The sequence below is a fragment of the Arvicola amphibius genome, chromosome 6, assembly GCF_903992535.2.
Source record: "Arvicola amphibius chromosome 6, mArvAmp1.2, whole genome shotgun sequence".
NCBI classification, from domain to species: domain Eukaryota; kingdom Metazoa; phylum Chordata; class Mammalia; order Rodentia; family Cricetidae; genus Arvicola; species Arvicola amphibius.
This window is the reverse complement of record NC_052052.2, coordinates 20,253,916-20,273,430: the sequence shown is the minus strand read 5'-3', so window position 1 is coordinate 20,273,430 and position 19,515 is coordinate 20,253,916. Positions and strand designations below refer to the sequence as shown.

The following is a 19,515-nucleotide window of genomic DNA, read 5'->3' as shown; positions in this document are numbered from 1 at the left end:
GGTTGAAATCCCAGCACCCACAGGTAGCTCATAAACACCTGGAATGACCTTATGCACATGGTACATCAACAACGTAAACACTCACACGTGAATTAAGGGGCTATAAAGCACTGGCGGCTCTTCCCTTGGACCAGGTTAATTCTGAGCACTACCCACATGGTAACTCTAATCTCAGGAAACCCGACACCCTCAAATGTACATTGAGGCTAAGCCCCAATGCACATTAAAAAAGACTTCTTTTTAAAAACCTAATGAATTCTATTAAAAATCCAATGAATGAATACATTCTGAAAAAGAGGGGGGATCAACCAAGTAGTCAGTCATCATAGTGGCAGTTGGAGCCTAACTTCTATTCAGGATTGAGCTGATTTCATTGTTGGAACTTGAACCCAGGATCTCCACACGACCGTGGCCACCAGGTTTAATACATCTGTTCATGATGTCCAGGATGTTGCATGGGTGCTGAGATGTAAGCTCTGGTCATCATGGCTGATAACCCTCTCCACCTCTTTCAGAGGACATAGTCCATATAAAACAGGGTGGCTCAGAACTCAGGAGTGTATGTATCAGTGGACTGGTTCTGCCGCTGTCAACTCCAAGAAACCTAAATCTCCACTAAAACCTAAGCATTCTTCAGAACAGGGTCTTGCTATGTACTTCAGCTGGTACTTCCAGCTATAGGTATATGCAAGATCTCTTTTGAGACAGTCTTTCCTTACTGTCTAGCCCTGGATGGCTTTAACTCTTAAGGCTGTACCTTAATACAGCTAACACAGTAACCATGTTATTTAGAGCATATAAATACTTCATCCACTTATGCACTGGAAATCAACCATATCTAGGGGTTTATGTCCTCTGGAAGGTTAGCAACTTACTTCCTAAGAGTACTTGCCTAGGTTATGGGTTCACCGGCCTGCACAGGTACAGAGCCATGATCCAAATTTAAAGCAGAGGGAAACAATTTTGCTGTCAGTAGCCAAGGCACTGTGCCTGTCCAGAGCTCACTATAAGAAAACTAAGGGCAGGGCTGGAGATGGCTCAAAAAGTTAAAAGCACTGGCAGTTCTTCCCAAGGTCCTGAGTTCAGTTCCCATCACCCACATAAACAGTGGCTCAGTCATCTGTAATGAAATCTGGTGCCCTCTTCTAGCCTACAGGCGGGCAGAACACTGTATACATAATAAACCTAAAACAAAAAGCTTAAGGACAGGTTCATTGAGCTTGGAGGTTCAAGGTTTTACCCCTTGAACATATGAATATATAATATGTTGGCATATTAACATCTGTGGGGTAAGACACCTTAGCGATGAGGTGGGCTGTTTCAATTGAGAAGCCTATTTCTGGTGGAAACCCTAGCTACACACTTAGGCATGTCCCATGCCAACTCAGAGCATTCCCTCCCACCCTCATTCCCACTTGACACCCATCAGGGAAAATTACCAGCATCTTCAAGGCCTACCTTCTCCCTATTCCATCATTCAGGGTCTTGACTCTCCCAAGGTGTAAGCAGCCAGCACAAGAAATCAGGACTTCCCTTTATGACCTAGCTACCACCTGTAGCACACATCATAAGGCCAAGCTTTAAGGTGAACCCACCACATCCCGCACTCACTGGATCAGACTTCTTGGAACAGTATTACCAACAGTCCAAGTTCATTCCCAATAAATGGATGCATCATACACTAGTTGGTTTACATGACCAACTAGAAACCATCCAAAGTGTTCTGCATACTGACGCATTAATCCAAAAAGAAAACAGTCAAAAAATTTTCATTTATTTATACAAACATCAGATGTCAGGCATTTACTTATACAAGTTCTGTATCCCATTCGGTGCCACTTGTGGTCTGTATGGTCTTGCAGCAGTGTACATCCTACCAGGAAATGGACCACATATATGCTAAAGTTCAAACCTAGATATCATCACACATTTACCAGACCAAGATCTAGGGAGAAAAGTGCATGCCTAGCACTGACAACGTACAGTGTTAAATTCTAATACAGCAACTTTGCCAAATTTTATCTCCAGCTGTGCAGATCCTCTTCTTTCCTGAAGAAAAACAGGCAAAGATCAGATTCTCAAAAATGACACTGAAACCTAGCACCTTACTTTAAAAACCCCTGGGGTTTCCCTGTAGCTTTGGAGCCTGCCCTAGAACTTTGTTTCCTGCATGGTTTGTCTCCCCAGTCACGGTCCAGAGGACTCTGAGAAGCCGTAGGAATATGCAGGCGCAGACTCGAAGCCCAGCTTCATCTCCAACGTCGTGGAACGGGACTGTACATCACAGGGCAGGGCCCTATGCTCCCCTACGCCACTAGGACAGAGCCCGGGGAGAGTGACCTCCCGGGGTATCCACGTTGGAAAGTCTGTCTAGTACCCAATGATTTGTCAACCCCAAGTCTCCAAAACACACTAGTCTGATGCCCTAAAGTCACAGGTACCCACTTATTGTAAGTTGCTAATACATAAATCCAGTCACCAAATGGAAAAACAATTATGTGACAGACACAATTCAAGTAGAGCTTACCTCAACCATTAACTTGTAATCACCGATGAGATCTGTAAAAGAAGGCATTTGTGTGAGTAAAATTCTAACGCCATTTTCCAATCACAGACTTCCTCATAGATTTCATGATTTAAGACTGTTTCCTGCATGGTTTGTCTCCCCAGTCACGGTCCAGAGGACTGAGAAGCCGTAGGAATATGCAGGCGCAGACTCAAAGCCCAGCTTCATCTCCAACGTCGTGGAACGGGACTGTACATCACAGGGCAGGGCCCTATGCTCCCCTACGCCACTAGGACAGAGCCCGGGGAGAGTGACCTCCCGGGGTATCCACGTTGGAACGTCTGGCTAATAACCAATGATTTGTCAACCCCAATCAATACTCAAGTCTCCAAAACACACTAGTCTCTAATGACCTCATGAGTTACAGGTATCCACTAATAACATACAGAAAATGGATAAAATGTAAACTTAGTTTCCAATTGGAACCCCCCAATAATCACGTGGCAGACATTAGCACTCAATTCAGAACAGACTTACCTTAACCAAAAAATATCTTGTAATCACTGACGAATTCTGAAAAAGAGGGCATTTTATTTCATAAACAAATTCTAATCCAATTTCTAAATCACGCAGTCTTACTCCCAGATCTCCTGATTTAAGACTTGTTTCCTGCATGGTTTGTCTCCTCAGTCACGGTCCAGAGGACTCTGAGAAGCCGTAGGAATATGCAGGCGCAGACTCGAAGCCCAGCTTCATCTCCAACGTCGTGGAACGGGACTGTACATCACAGGGCAGGGCCCTATGCTCCCCTACGCCACTAGGACAGAGCCCGGGGAGAGTGACCTCCCGGGGTATCCACGTTGGAAGTACACGGTGAAGACCGTCTTTTAACTAACCAGACCTCCAGCTCGATTCCGAGTGGTGGCACTTCAAGTATGTGGCAGAACTACCCTCCGACTTTTTTGATATAAATAGAACGAAACACCCCCTGCCAAATTGTCATTATTTGCCTAAAGAATTATCTCTCTGAATTAAGAGTAATAGATTTCCACCAAAAACGAAAGCGTAAAAATTTGTCTACGACATGGGGAAAGATTATAAACGCAGCTGAGAACCTAGGCGCAAAGCTAAAACCCTGCCCAAGAACTACGATAACCATGTGGCATATTTACTATGAACGAAGTTTTTCTCTTTTTCTTTTGGAGCCAGGCTTTCTCTGTGTAGCACTTGCTGACCTGGGGAGCTCTCTCTGTAGACCAGGCTGGCCTCAAACTCAGATCCGTCTGCCTGTGCCTCCCGATGTTGGGATTAAAGGCGTTCGCCACCGCCACCCGGCTCAAAGTCCCCCCCCCCCCCCCGAGCTACACTAACTTTAAGGGAAAGCCAAGACTCCCGGGAAAATGAAGCTAAGAAAGGTCCGTCCCGGGCAGGAAGGGCGGCACGTGTCCGCCAAGGAGGCCACGCTACGTAGGATGAATCCCGGCCTCTCCGCGGAGTCTGCGCAGCCGCAACCGTTTTTCTCCAACCTCCAACCTGGGAGCCGAACCCCGTAGGTAAAGCCACAGCAGCAGAAAAACGAGCGTAAGGTAACTCACCAACAACGGACAACAAGCAGAACGACTCCGACACTCTTGAAAGAACGAGGAGCGCCGAGGCAGCTATATTTATACAGGAATCCCCGGAAGTCGGGCACTGCAGGCTGCGCCTGCGCAGGGACATGCGCACGGAGGACCATTGGAAATGCGGCAAGGCTCGTGGGATTTCCTGCGCTTCTAAGTTCAGGCACTGTGTTGTTGAATTTGTGCGGTTTGTCCTCAGTGCCTGGATATACTGGTATATGCAAAATGGGCAAAGACATCTGTCTAGAGGAATGCTTCCTAGACTCCAGAGTTGGAGTCTACTTTGTATATGGAAGAAACGTTTGATACAGAAAAAGGGTGCGAATACAAGGATTGATTACAATTAAAAACGTCCCAGGGGATGGAGGGAATAGGGACACTAGAGAGATGGTTTCGCTGGCTGCCTTGCAGAGTACTTGGGTCCAATTCCCAGTACCTATGTGACAGCTCGCAGCTCACAACTCAGCTGTCATCTGCAGACACGTGGTGCACATAACTCACAAACACACGCACATACAAAAAAAAAAAGATAAAACACAGTAAAACACACAAAAACTAAAAGCTCTTATGCATTCTCAGTGGGAGGACACCTGCCCAGAATTTGAGGTTCTGATCTACACCTGATTAAAAAGCTGTTAAATGTTATGTGCACTTTACACACAAACAGATAAAAGACGTTGACAATAAGATGTTGATGATCAAGATATTTTCCCCTGGATGTACGCTGTCCCAAACCCCAGCACTGCACACAAATACCATGAAATACCGCACATGTTCAATGACCCCCCCCATAATACATAGACAAACAGTAATAATACAGTATAGAGTCAGATGAATAAAATGACATTATCATAAGGTCAAGGCTGGCCTGAGCAGAAACACCGACCATGTTCCTCTTATATATTAAATTGTGTGCCAAGTACTTTACAAACATTTGCTCTGTAGACCAGGCTTGCCTCGAACTCAGAAATCCAATTGCCTCAGCCTCCCGAGGGCTGAGATTAAAAACGTGTGACACCACCACTCGGCCATATTTCCCAAATTTTAAGATGTAAAACTGGGGCTGGAGAGATGGCTCAACGGTTAAGAGCATTGCGTGCTCTTCCAAAGGACCTGAGTTCGATTCCCAGCAACCACATGGTGGCTCACAACCATCTGTAATGAGGTCCGGTGCCCTCTTCTAGCCTGCAGGTGTATACTCAGACAGAATATTATATACATAATAAATAAATATTTTAAAAAAGATGTAAAACTAAGCCACACAAATTTTGTTATGAAATATTTACTTGAAAAAATGGCTGGGCATTCTGATACAAGTCTTCAATCCCAGCACTTGGGATGCTTGCAAAGGCAGACAGATCTCTGTGAACTGGAAGCCAGCCATTTATACACAATGAATTACAAGACAACTAGGGCTACATGGAAAGATCCTGTCTCTTAAAAAGAATGATGAATGTATTTATTTATTCTCTCTTCTTCACTTTCTTTATTTTATTTTATTTTTCAAGACAGGGTTTCTCTGTGTAACAGTACTGGCTGTCCTGAAACTCGCTTTGAAGACCAAGCTGGGTTCAAACTCACTGAGATCTGCCTGCCTCTGCCTCCCAAGTAGTAGGATTAAAGATATGTGTCACCACTGCCCAGCTCCTCCTCTTCCTCCTCTTTTCTTCTTCTTTTTTAAATGATTTATTTATTATTATGTATACAACATTCCTTCCATGTTTGCTTGCATGTCAGAAGAGGGCCCCAGATCTCATTATAGATGGCTGTGAGCCACAATGTGGTTGCTGGGAATTGAACTCAGGACCTCTGGAAGAGCAGTCAGTGCTAGTAAACTCTGAGACCCATCTATCCAGACCTCCGCTGGTTCTATTCCTTTTGCGGAGGAGGGGAAGGAGGGGCAGGAGGAGGAGGACGGCGGAGGCGGGGGGAGAGGGAGGAGGATGTGAGACAGCAGACCGTCCCCGCCGACCTCAACTCCCCTCCTACCTGCCCTCCTCCTCCTCCTCGCTCTCACCTTTCTTCTTCTTCACATATTCAATGAGAAGGGGTAGAATTGAAAGATCTCTTTATTTAAACATAATTACTGGGGGGGGGGCAGTCACGTGCCATGGGACTCCTGTGGAGCCCAGAGAACAACCCTGCAGAGTCAGTTTTTTCTTTGCACCTTTTAAATGAGTTCCAGGGACTGAATTCCATCAGCAGGTCCTTGTGTCAAAGGCCTTCATCCATCTCCACAGCCCTGTGTTGTTTGTTTTGAGACTGAATCTTACTCTTGGGGACTGGAAGGAGGATTTGGAAGCCTAGGCTGCATCAGACCTTGTCATAAATACAAAAACAAACAAATACAAAAAACAACAAACAACAACAAAAAAAGCAAAAATAAGATATTGAAAAGAAAGCAAAAGAAGGTATTTTGGGGCAGAAGGAATAGATAGATAGTAATTAGACAAAGGGGAAGGGAAAGCGTGTCCACAGGGACAGAGAGAGGGAAACAAAGATCTTGGGAAGAGAAATTAGCATGCAGCAACAGGTGACACAAAATGCCCAGGTTGACAACCGACCTAGGCTTGCTTTCCCTTCATGCTTCCCAGGGAAGGAATGGAGTTGAACCCTGACCACGAGTTCAGTCTGCTGATGGTCCATCCACCCGGGAATTATGCTAAGACACCAGAGGTTTTACATGTTGACTTCTATGCTGTCTGTGTAGAGAGATGTTAAGAACACAAAAGGATGCTGGGCACGGTGGTGCACGCCTTTAATCGCAGCACTACAAAGGCAGTGGCAGGCAGATCTCTGTGAGTTCGAGGCCAGCCTGGTCTACAAAGTGAGTTCCCGGAGAGCTAGGTCTGTTAAACAGAGAAACCAAGTCTTGAAAAACAACACACAGCCAGGCAGTGGTGGTGCACACCTTTAATCCCAGCATTCGGGAGGCAGAGGCAGGTGGATCTCTGTGAGTTCAAGGCCAGCCGGGGCTACAAGAGCTAGTTCCAGGCCAGGCTCCAAAGCTATAGAGAAACTCTGTCTCGAAAAACCAGAGAAAAAAAGAAAAGGAAAAGAAAAGAAAAAACAACCCACAAAAGGGCAAAGTGTAAGGATTATGAAATATTTTTCCTTTCATTTGCACATCTTAAAATCTAGGTAACAGCAGTAATGGCTTCTAAGCTAATTTTTTTCTTTTTTTTTTTCCTTTTTTTGGTACATTCTCATCTCTTATAAGACATCCAGTCCATTCAGTATCCACGAGACTTGCTTTTATTATTATTATTGAACATGTGTATGAGGTAGTATATGTGGGAATGCTCCTGCCACAGTGTTGGAGGTGTGAGGGAAGCTTTGTGGATGTGGTTTTTTTTTTTGTTTGTTTGTTTTTCGAGACAGGGTTTCTCTGTAGCTTTGGAACCTGTCCTGGAACTAGCTCTTGTAGCCCAGACTGGTCTCGAACTCACAGAGATCTGCTTGCTGCTGCCTCCTGAGTGCTGGGATTAAAGGCGTGCGCCGCCGCCACCCAACATGGATGTGGTTCTCTCTGTCCTGGATTTCTGGGCTCTAGCTCTGTTCACTAGGCTTGGTGGCATGCATTTATATCCCGAGCCATCTTGCTGGCCTTGGCCCTGTCCTCTGTGATTTGGTCTTCCAGACCTCATTCTCCATCCACAAAGAACCAAGTTTCATCAACCGTTCAGGAAATACTGGGCAGTGAGTAACCTCAGAGCAACCTCTGGAGACATTATAACCCCAAAACTGTAGTAACAGCTGGAGACCTGATAATTTGGGCCACAGCAATCTGGGAACAAAGAAACACCCAGAGAATTCTGACTCATGGTTTCTCTCCGTTCTTAGTAAAGGGTAATAATGTGCTAAGAGACAAGTAGAAGGTGAGTCATTGCTGAGGCTGAAACTGGGCTGCTTGCCAGAAAGCATAGCAGCATCAGCTGCTCTGTGTGACATCAGGCTGAGGTTTGGTTAGCCGTGGTCCATGTCCAGTAAATCCTTGTAAGGGAGACTGGGCTGCAAGTTATTGTCTTCAAGCAAATGCAAAAATGGTGTTTTGACTTCGCAAAAACCTGACCTGTATAATCCTATTTTCCAAACTCGGGGGAGAGTGGTTAGGAAGGACAGGCACCTAGTGACATTCTTGGCACATAGAGCCTCCCAATACTTTCTCTACAATTTTTCTTTTCTTTTTTAAAAGATTTATTTATTAGTATGACTACAGCGTTCTGTCTGCATGTATGCCTGCAGGCCAGAAGAGGGCACCAGATCTCATTATAGATGGCTGTTAGCCACTATATGGTTGTGGGAATTGAACTCAGGACCTCTGGAAGAACAGCCAGTCTCTCCAGCACCTGCAAAACTTCTAAAATGAAAAAAATTGAGATAAGGGGATCATATACCCCAGGCTATCCCAGGCTAGCCTTGAATTTGCCATGTTACTCAATGTAAGCATTATAGTTTGGATGGAAAGGTATCCTGGCAATTGGAAGCCAAGGAATAACAAAGTCACACCACACAACAAACCTTACATAAGAGATTTATTGGGAGGGAAAAGCCAGGAGGGTGGTTGCCTCTACTCAGGGGAGAAATAGCAGAAAACTGAGCAGAAGGCAGGGCTTATATAGAGTTTCTTGGAGAAGGAGATGGAACTTTTCAGGGTGGAGATTGGTGGGGTTTCAAGTTCAGAGATTGGGCTTTTTACTCTGTAGGGTGGGGGCAGGATCCAGTTGTTGGGGCAGTTAGAGTGTTCTGTGCATGGAACCTGGCAGTTGGAGGTCCTCAGGAGAGGGGCCTAACCACTTATATGGCTCCAGGGGCTTACATTATTACTAAACAATCAGGTCACAGGAAAGGGGGTGATATTATCCTTAGACTACTTTCCTGCTGAATTGTGGTATCCTTTGGGGAAACCTGATCATCACCATCGCTGGCCTCTGGCTCTGAAGCTAGGGGCTGGTAATCCTGTAATAACAACTGATTAAAAGTCTGCTTAGAAATCTTTTGACTCTCTTGTTGAAGAAATGTAGGCAGGAAGTTTATAAGGCAGGGTGCAACCAGTAGGAGAAAGTGGGTTAAGAAGGGTAATATCTTAACCTAAGTAGTTAAGGAAGGTAGCTGACCCAGACTAGTGAGAGATCACTGACTCCAGACTGACACCTGGGGAACCTGCGTAGGAACGAACGAGGCCCCCTGAATGCAGGTGACAATGGTGTGGCTTGGGCAGTGTATGGGGACACTGGTAGTGGCACCAGAATCTAACTCTAATGCATGAACTGACTTTATGGAGCATGGAATCCATTCTTAGCCTAGGCACGGGCTTGGGGGGAGGGACTTGGTCCTGCCGCAAAGAGGTGATGGGACAGACTTAGTTGACAAAGGCCACCTCTTTTGCCTTAGTTAAGTCTGATGATCCTGTAGCACTTGGCACTCAGCGAGTCTATGTCCCTTGAGGTAAGAGTGAGGCACCCATCGAAGATCCTGGAGGAACTGAGAGGAAAGCCTAAAATAGCTAGGGAAGTCGTCAGTTCTGCCAGGCCTGACTAGAGAGGGTGTGACCTGAGCTGCTCCTTTGTCATGCCAGGATGCTCTAAACCTTCTGATGGGAGTCCACAAGGGCTCTTCACTAGCGAGCACCCCGTAGTTTTGGAAAAGAGAACACCAGGGTCCATGTAGCGAACCACCCATCAGGTAGGCAGCCATAAACTTGAGTGCCACAGAGAAAGGAGACATTGGGAATGTTTGGGCACAGGGACTGGGTGGTGGGACTGAGGGTGAGGGTATTGCAACCCGCAGAATCCAGCGTGCCCGCAAAGCATGTTGGAGTCAAAGCAGTCTACGATACTGAGGAGAGAGATGTGGCAAGGAGAAGGGATGGTAGTATTATTGGGCTTAGAGCCCAATGAGGGGTGAGGTGAGAGAGTCTAATAAGGCAGTGGGTACGATCGCTATGGCAGGCATGAGTTTGACCCAGGAGGGACATACAACCAGTAATCTGTTGTTGTTGTTTTTTACTCTTTGCTCTTTACTCTTTTGGGGGTCCTGCCACCCAGCTCCCAAATAAAAACACACACAGAGACTTATTCTTACTTATGAATGCCTGCCTGGTCTCAAGTTGGCTTAGTTCTAGTCAGATTTTCTTAAATTATCCCATCTATCTTTTGCCTCTGGGCTTTTTACCGTTCTTCACTTCTGTATGTCTTTTCTTTCCTTCTTATTCCATGTCTGGCTGTGTGGCTGACCCCTGGAGTCTTCCTCTCCTCCTCTTTGCTTGTCGATCCTCTCTTCCCAGAGTTCTCTTCTCATTTATTCTTTTTGCCTGCCAGCCCCGCCTATCCTTTCTCCTGCCTTGCTATTGGCCATGCAGCTCTTTATTGGCCCAATCAGGTGTTTTAGACAGGCAAAGAACACAGCTTCACAGAGTTAAAACAAACGAAATGTGAAAGAACAACACATCTTTGCATCATTAAACAAATATTCCATAGCGTAAATGAATGTAACACATATTAAAATAACATCCCACAACAGTATTCTCCAAAGCAGTCAGGCAAAGCGTTATTTGATAGCTGATGTGCACAGGTTAAGGTCTGAATAAGACTGACAGGGAAATGGGATCATTATCATCTAAAAGGGGTGACATTAGGGATGTAAGGACCTTTGAGGAGCTTGTACCTATACCTAGAGGTTGGGAAGTGGGGTGTGTACCCTCAGTATTTTGATTGTGCCTGATGGGCAGCTGTGATAAGTGCTATAGTAAAGTTCACCAATGACCCCCCCATCTCCCATCTGGTGTGCCATGGGTCTTTAATTAGAATATACAAATGGCTCATTTTGTATAAAGGTAAGGTAGAACACCATCCTGAATAGGCAATCATGTCTCCTACAGGACCAATAAGGATAGCCTCCATAAGTCTCTGGCCAATGATGGCAGTAATCTCTAGGTTTATTATTATTATTATTATTATTATTATTATTATTAATTATGTATTCAATTACTCTGAATGCATGCATGACTTCACCAGAAGAGGGTATCTGAGCCCACTACAGATGGTTGTGAGCTACCATGTGGGTGCTGGGAAGTGAACTCAGAACCTCTGGAAGAACAGCCAGTGCTCTTAACTGCTGAGCCATCTCTCCAGCCCCCAGTTATTTCTAATTTGATCACAGAGAAAGCAAGTATCGTGGACAGGGGTTTTAGAAGTCAATTTAGGTGATATAGAGAATTACATCCACTTGGCAACCTGCTGGTGAGCAGTCTCTAGACCCAACCATGGCAGTGGTCTGGTAGAACCATTAAACATAGGTTTCCGGAACCTCTGAAATCTTAATATAACAATAACATAGAGGAGGGAAGAAATCTGCAAGTTTTCATCATCTTAAATCTATCTCTCTCTCTCTCTCTCTCTCTCTCTCTCTCTCTCCCATTTTTGTTTTTGTTGTTGTTTTTTTTTTTATCAGAAAGGGTTTCTCTGTGTAACCCTGGCTGTTCTGGAACTAGCTCTTGTAGACCAGGCTGGCCTCAGACTCATAGAGATCTGCCCGCCTCTGCCTCCCGAGTGCTGGGATTAAAGACATGTGCCATCACCGCCCGCCTAACTTTCTTATATCTTCAGAACGTTCATAAGCTTTAGTATCCTCAGACCTTTATACACTTTCTTAGACCCTCAGAACTTACTGAAGCTTTACAATGGCCTCCCTGGGCTCTCTGTAGGAACTTCCGTCCTGCCACACAGTGCCAGTCTGTTTCTCTCCATGATCCCTTGATTACAGGTAGCTCAAGGGAGAAGGGGACAGCCAGGGGCAAAGCAGCCCAGTTGGGCCGAAGGAAACTGCAGGATTGTAACTCTAAGGGTGGGTTGATGGGGTCAGGTGAAGAGGGCAAGTGTCTGTGGCCTGGCCTTAATGACCATGGCTGAGGGTACCAGAGGGGTGCTGGACACTCAGAGGTCACTTTGTCAGACTCAGGGAAATGTTTACACTGGCCAAAGGGGAAATTTAGCTAACCGCTGCAGATGGATGGTGCAGTGATCGCTGAGGGGAAGGTGAGTCTGTGGCGGGTGCACGGGTCTGTGCACCTTAGGCACCCGAGGGGAACTGCAGGCACAGGGAGAGCCTATCTCAGCTTCTGACATAAATGTAAGTGGTACAGTTTGGATGGAAAGGTATCCAGGCAGTAGGGAGCCAAGAAATACCACAAAGCCACACCTCACAACAAACCTCACAGAAGAGATTTACTGGGAGGGAAAAAAAAAACCCAGGAGGGTGGCTGCTTCTGCTTGGGCAAGAAACAGTGGAGAACTGAGCAGAAGGCAGGGCTTAGATAGTTTTTTGGGGAGAGGGATGAACTTCTCAGGGTGAAGGTTTCAAGGGTGGAGACTGGTGGAATCTCAAGTCCAGAGACTCAGCATTTTACTCTGTAGGCTGGGGGCCTAGCTGTTAGAGCAGTTACGAGTGTGTGCTCTGTGGGTGGAGCCTGGCAGTCAGAGGTCCTCAGGGAGGGACCTGGCCACTTGTGTGACTCAAGTGGCTTACACTCAGGAGACCTTTAACTTCTCATCCTTCTGTCTCAGCCTCAGAGGTTCTGGGATACACTGTGCCCTGCTTTATGATGTGGGACTGAAACCAGGGGTTAGTGCACATAAGGCAAGCACTCTACCAACTGAGCTATATTCCAGTCCTGTGACTTTTGTTCATGCAGAGAAATATACAAACATGACAGATTCTCACTTCTGGCTGCATTTAACATAATCATTTATCTTCTTTTTCATTTTGGAGTCATTAGCAATATTTTGGGTATCATCCCTCCCCCCCTCCTTTCTGAGACAAGATTTCTCTGTATATCTCTGGCTGTTCTGGAACTCACTGTGTAGACCAGGCTGTCCTCCAACTCAGAGATCTACCTGCCCCTGCTTTCCAAGTGCTGGGATTTGGGTATCATTTTTAAGTTGCTTTAATTTTCTGGAATAAAGTAAAACAAGACAGGGACTGGAGAGATGGCACAGCAGCTAAGAGCACTGACTGTCCAAGAGGACCCAGGTTCAATTCCCAGCACACACCTGGCAGCTCACAACTGTTTGTAACTCCAGGATCCAACATCCCTCACAAAGACATATATACAGGTAAAACACCAATAAAAATAAAAAATAAAAAAATAAAAAGACCGGGCGGTGGTGGTGAACGCCTTTAATTCTAGCACTCGGGTGGCAGAGGCAGGCTGATCTCTGTGAGTTCGAGGCCAGCCTGGTCCTACAGAGTGAGTTCTAGGACAGCCAGGGCTACACAGAGAAACCCTGTCTCAAAAAACAAAAACAATAAACAAACAAACAAAAGTAAAATAAAACACAAATCAGGGATGCGGCTTAGCGGCTGAATAATGAAGCTCAATCTCCAGTACTAAAAAAATAAAAAAACAGCCGGGCGGTGGTGGCGCACGCCTTTAATCCCAGCACTCGGGAGGCAGAGGCAGGCGGATCTCTGTGAGTTCGAGACCAGCCTGGTCTACAAGAGCTAGTTCCAGGACAGGCTCCAAAGCCACAGAGAAACCCTGTCTCGAAAAACCAAAATAAATAAATAAATAAATAAATAAAAATAAAAAAATAAAAAAATAAAAAAACAAATCCAGTTTTTTCCGATATTCTAAAATACTTTAATAATTAAGACTGGTGGGAAGACTGATATACAATGTAATTATTTATTTTACATGATTCTGTACATTAGGGGACATTCTGACGTACAATATGCTAGGCTTTTGCTCCTTTACATTACGATTGTGACTTCAAATTACAGAGAGAAAACACAAAATCAGCTCCTATGTACACTAAAACAGAACCACCGACTAGATGCTGCCCTAACAAATGAGATGAAGAGTGAATCCGAGCCCTGGTGGCCCAGGAGCAGACGGGTAGCTCAGGCTTGGCACAGTGAGGGAGAGCAGCGGTGGACGACGACTGAAAGGTTGTTTTGCTGACGGGCATGGTGGGGCACGGTGTAATCCCTGTGCTTGGGAGGTGGAGGCAGGACCATCAGAAGGTTGAGATCTTCCTTGGCTATATAGTGAGTTTGAGGCCAGCCTGGGCTACATGAGACCATAGCTAATAAAACAGAAGAGAAAATGTCACCTCAGCCACAGACAGTGAAGGCATATGCAGTCTCTAAAACCAACAGGAAAGCAAGTGTGGTTGGGATCAGGGCTGGGGACAGCTCAGCGGCAGAGAACTGGCCTAGCTTGTGAGAACTTGGATTCCATCCTGAGCACACTGAACAAAATACAATCACAAAAGAGGATGCTGAACAATCAAGTCAGCAATTACGGCAACCTTGTGTTTAGACTTCTAACAACTGTCATTGTTAACTGTTAACATTGTTAACTGTCATTAACCCCTCCTTTACCCAAGTGTTAACAAGCTTTGAGAAGGTGGGGAGGAGGGGAAGTGGGAAGGTAGGGAAGTAGGGAGGTAAGGAAGTGGAGAGGTGGGGAGGAGGGGATCTGGGGAGGTGGTGAGCAGGTGGAGGGTGAGGTGGGGAGGAGGTGAGGAAGTGGGGAGGCAGTCGTGTTTCCATAACTAGAAACTACCTGGTAGTAACAGGAAAAACCAAACCACTTTTCCTCCCTAGAGAAGGAAGTCCTATTTTAAGGTCACTTTAGCTTTGGTTTGCTCTATTTTCTAAATCTTCCGCAAGTGCAGTGTTAACAAGGAGAACACTGCTGAAGGAACACAAACAGAAAAGAGGAATGGAGAGGAAGCACTTGAAACTCACAATTTACTAAATGGTGGGTGAGTAGGAGCTGGCTTTGCTTGCAGATGCCTATGATCCTATGATCCTACGATCTCAGGCGGGAAGCCGGGAGGGCGACCTCAAGTCAAAGGCTGGCTGAGCTACAGACTGAGTTGCAGACTAAATGAAGAAGAAGAAAAACTGGGATGTATTTCTTTTCCACCTAGAACATGAAGAGCAATTGGGAGGGAGAGGTGAGGCTGTATGGGCTTCAAGAGAAAACTCTGAGGCACAGACCAGATTCGCTTTGGGAAATCACATTTATGTCACAAATACAAATGGGGAGGGGCCTGATCTAAAAACGGAGGCACCAACCACACTGGTTACAGCATGGACTCGAAAGGCAAGTGAGGTGAAGGCTGTGGGAGAGAAGCAGCGGCTACTGGAGTAAAGGGCACTGTGCAGTACGGAGGGCCAGCAGCACACAGTGCCCCCACCCACTGGCTGAAGTGACTTACAATATCATTTGGTACAAGGAATGTATACTTAGTCTAAGGAGTCTAACCCATGAGTCAGGCTCTGCCAAACTGGCATTAATATTAAGGCCTTTTTCTTGGTTTGTATAGAAACTATACCTGATACTCTCATTGAACAGCTTGATTACAGTTCAGACTGTTTAACAAATAGATTTCCATCATTTAAGATAACTAAAACAAGGACCAGGATGAAGCCAAGCATCATGGCTCATGCTTGTAATCCCAGCACTTGGGAGGCTGAGACAAGGTTTGAGGCCAGCCTGGCCTACACAGCAAGGTATAGGCTAGCCTGAGCCAGTTTCAGATCTTGCCTCTAAACAAAGGAAGGAGCTGGGATGACAGGTGTCAAAGGAGGGACAGCTCAGATGCCAAGCTTCCTTGGGGCCTCACTGGTCATCCAGGAGGGACAGTGCAATCTTTCGACTGCCATGCCAGGGAGGTCTAAGCATTCAGGAGTGGGGGCCCATTTGCTAGAACAGTAGAGCCTCTAGGGTTGTTCTGGCAAGAGGGTTAACACCTACATGAGTGGGTCACACAAACAGGGAGGCGGTTAAGGCTAATGGCACAAACTGCCTCGGCAGTTGTCTTGGGACAGGGTGTGCTGCCGCCAGTAAAACTCGGAGCCTTCAAGGGCCTGAGATCAGATGGCTGGCGAGAGGAAAGCCCTCAAGTCTGCTGCAGTGTTGTGAGGAGGTTCAACAGCATCAGGTGTCTCACTTCTCTCCATCAGCAGCCCAGGAGAACCCGTTACAGTGGAAGGCTACATTCACAGAAGTGCTGTTCAGCTCTGAACCAGATCCCAGAGCAGCTCTGGCTGTGGTGTGGGAAGTGCTATGGTTGCCCCAGAGACAAGCAACACAGCTCTGCTTTCCCATGTTCCTTTAGTCCCTTTCTCACAATCAGCATCACGGGCGATGGTAGCTAGAAGGGTCGGAAAGGGACAAGTTACTAGACAATGAAGACCACTTTCCTATTCTTGAAATTTGTTTCATAAAGTTAAAAGGACTTTTGTTGATTACAGGAATATATGCACTTCAAGTGAGGACTGACCCAGGGCCTTGTGCATGCACTGCTGCTAACTAAACTCCAGCTCTGGCTGTGCTGTATCAGTACTATTACGTTGTAGTTGGAGGGCGGTACTTCCAGCACTTGGGAGTTTGAGGCAGGAGGTCTGCTTTGAGTTCCAGGCTAGCTTGAGCTACAGTGTGAGATCCTATCTCAAAACATACACACACACACAAAGTGGGGGGCGACAAGCTCCCCAAAGGAGGAATGGGTCAGACCTGTGTGCTTGTCACTCCAGGCAAGCAGCAAAACAGCTGTTTGTTAGAAGCCAAGTAAACAAGAACAAGATCCCCTGGTTTTGTCTCATAGAACAAAACCAAACCAAAACAGAACAATAGACATGGGCTTTCCCCTGAAGGATCTACTGTCTAGTGTTGACATGGGGGCAGTTCCAACTGTAGGCTGAGGAGAGCCCGAGACCAAGGACGCTTGTCCTCGAGACTTGGACAGCGCCCCCTCAGTATACCACAGGTGCTTTCGGGCTTAAAATAGCTGCACTTCATTTCCAGTCACCCTTCCGCTGTAGAGCAGAGTTTGCAGGAACCCAAGGCTCTGCCTGATTCCCTGTTGCAACCTAAAGACCCAGAATTGTATGTACTTGTTGTAGGTGCGCAGTAAACACTTGTTAACTAAATGAAGCTGTCTCTACAGCTTATGGTCTCACAGACCTCACAAACTTCATTAGACCAGGTAGGCGTGGGGCTCCCAGCTGTAGTCTCCACTCTCAGGAGGCTGATAGGATATCAAAAGCCCCAGGCTAAGCTGAGTGTGGTGGCACAGGCCTACAATCCATCCAGTACTTGTGAGGCCAGCCTGTCTCAGAATCACCACCAACAGAAGAAGAAGCTGGGAGTTTAGGAGCTCAAGTTTATAATCCCAGTACTTACAGGGTAGAGGCTAGACAGCCGTGAGTTTCAGGTCAGCCCTGGTTATCTATAAATTCTAGGTCTGGGCTACACAAAATGGCAAAACTCAGAATGGCATTTAGAATTAGCTCTTAGTTCTCATTCTCTTTTGTTGGTGGTGTTGCTTTGGTATGGGTTTGATTTACATGAGGTGGCTCTGGAACTTGTTATGTAGCAGAAGATGATCCTGAACTCCTGATCTCCGAGTGCTGGGAAGACAGGTATACACCACCACACGCAGTTTATACAGTGCCGGCGACGGCACCCAGGGCTTTGGGCATGCAAGACACATACTTTACCAACTGAGCTACAGCCTCAGACCTATTTATTTATTATTCTTTTTTTTCCTTGGGGAGGGGGGATGTTGGTTTCTTAAGGCAGGGTTTCTCTGTGTAGCCCTAACTGTCCTGGAACTCACTCTTTAGACCAGGTTGGCCTTGAACTCAGAGATCCGCCTGTCTCTGCCTCCTGAGTACTGGGTTTAAAGGCATGCGCCACCACTGCCTGGTGTATTATTCCATTTGTAATATGTGTGTAGTGTGTGAGAGCAGGCCCACATACACTACAATGGACACATGGGAGTCACATGACATCTTAGCGTGTCAATATTTGTCTTCCACTTGTTTGAGTGAAGGTCTCTTGTTCACTGCTGTGGACAGACACCAGGCTAGCTGAGGACTGGCCCATCTCTGCCTTCCATCTCACCACGTGCACTGGGATGTCAGACCCTCACGGCTGCACCTCCACACTCATCTATGCATTGCACAGCAGTGCTCATCCGCAGAGCACTCACCCCGGCCCCGCTGTCTTTGTTTTTTAATACAAGGTCTCGTGGAGTCTAGGTAGGCCTTGAACTCCTGATCCTTCTGCCCCCACTTTCCAAGACTACAATTATGGATTTATAGCACCATGCCTGGCTTTTTAGATCAGTAGAGTTCCTCCTATCTGAACGACCTTGTTATGTTTGTCTGCTGGGGAAACTTTACTCAGCTACAAATATTTGGATTTTGGGTCTTACCGTGTAAAATGTTTGCTGTCTTCATGAACCTCCATCTCTGAGCTTTTAAATTCATTTAATTCTTTTCTTATGGCAGCCTGTAAGATACAAGTAAGATTTAAACATCTTTTCTCTCTTGAAGGGCAGCCTTGTGACTTGCCATGTATTTCTAATGGGCTTATCATTAGGAGGAACCACACATCTTGGGTGCAGCCCAGAGGGAAGAAAAGTCAGGCCAAGAGATCCAGCCAAGCTAAGCCAGACACACAGTACTCTCCTTGACACTACTAAGCTTCATGTAAACCCGAAAGTCTCGATTTAAATCAGAGCGTTAAAAAGATAGCCTTTGTCGTCTCCACAGCAAATTAAGCAGGGAATAGAAGTGAGAGAATTACTCAGACACAATTGCTGCTGGTAAAAATGTGGGCATTTTTTTTTTTTTTGAAGATTTTTTTATGTGCATTTTTTTTTTTTTTTTTTTCCTTCATGCATATCTCTGTGAGGGTGCCAGATCCTCTAGAACTGGAGTTACAGAAAGGTGTGAGCCACCATGTGGGTGCTGTGAATTGATTGAATCTGGATACTCAGGAACAGCAGCTTTTAACCACTGAGCCATCTCTCCAGTCCCAAAAATATGTTTTATTGGGACTGGAGAGATAGCTTGGTAGTTAAGAGCACTGGCTGCTCTTCCAGGGGACCCGGGTTCAATTCCCAGCAACCAAATAGTGGCTCACATTTGTCTGTAACTCAGTTCCAAGGGATTTGATGCCCTCTTCTGGCCTCTCTGAATAGACATACATGCCAGAAAAATATCCATAAACATAAAATAAATTAGAAAAAAAGGGTATTTTATTTCCATCTCAAATTTTTGTTCTGTGATGCAGCTTATTTTTTTCTTCCCCACCCTCATGCAGCTGTTCCCTTCCTCCCTCCCTTCCTTCCTCTTTTTTTCCCCCCGTTTTTCTGAGACAGGGTTTCTCTGTGTAACAGCCCTGGCTGTCCTTGAACTCACTCTGTAGACCGAGCTGGCCTCGAACTTAGCGATCTGTCTGCCTCTGCCTCCCTAGTGATAGGATTAAAAGTGTGTGTAGCAAAAATAATAAAAAAATCAGAAACAGATATTGGGGTTCAACCTGAAAACCAGAAAAGCAAAGCAGCCAAGCCACTAGAGAAGTCT

At 46.0% G+C, this 19,515-nt stretch overlaps 1 protein-coding gene, 1 long non-coding RNA gene and 3 other non-coding genes across 6 annotated transcripts in view; all 5 read right to left on the bottom strand.

Annotated features, from left to right (window-relative positions):
* Positions 1-1,753: 1,753 nt before the first annotated feature.
* LOC119817082 lies at positions 1,754-4,204 on the bottom strand. Its single transcript, XR_005285880.1, has 4 exons — positions 4,102-4,204; positions 3,044-3,079; positions 2,528-2,559; positions 1,754-2,049 (listed from the first exon to the last, which is right to left on the bottom strand). It is a non-coding gene; the product is annotated as an uncharacterized LOC119817082 (long non-coding RNA).
* Positions 2,158-2,361, bottom strand: LOC119818112. Its single transcript, XR_005286023.1, has one exon. It is a non-coding gene; the product is annotated as a small nucleolar RNA SNORA73 family (small nucleolar RNA).
* Positions 2,641-2,842, bottom strand: LOC119818113. Its single transcript, XR_005286024.1, has one exon. It is a non-coding gene; the product is annotated as a small nucleolar RNA SNORA73 family (small nucleolar RNA).
* Positions 3,167-3,370, bottom strand: LOC119818111. The gene has a single exon (XR_005286022.1). It is a non-coding gene; the product is annotated as a small nucleolar RNA SNORA73 family (small nucleolar RNA).
* Positions 4,205-13,796: 9,592 nt separating the features above from the next.
* Positions 13,797-19,515, bottom strand: part of Phactr4 (phosphatase and actin regulator 4) — a 74,182-nt gene continuing 68,463 nt past the window's right edge. For both annotated transcript variants that reach the window (XM_038334277.1, XM_038334278.1), the window contains 2 exons: positions 18,360-18,436; positions 13,797-16,292 (listed from right to left, as the gene is read on the bottom strand). In XM_038334277.1, the coding sequence (XP_038190205.1) occupies positions 16,277-16,292; positions 18,360-18,436 (93 nt within the window). In that variant the 3' untranslated portion in view covers positions 13,797-16,276. The remainder of the gene's footprint in view (positions 16,293-18,359; positions 18,437-19,515) is intronic.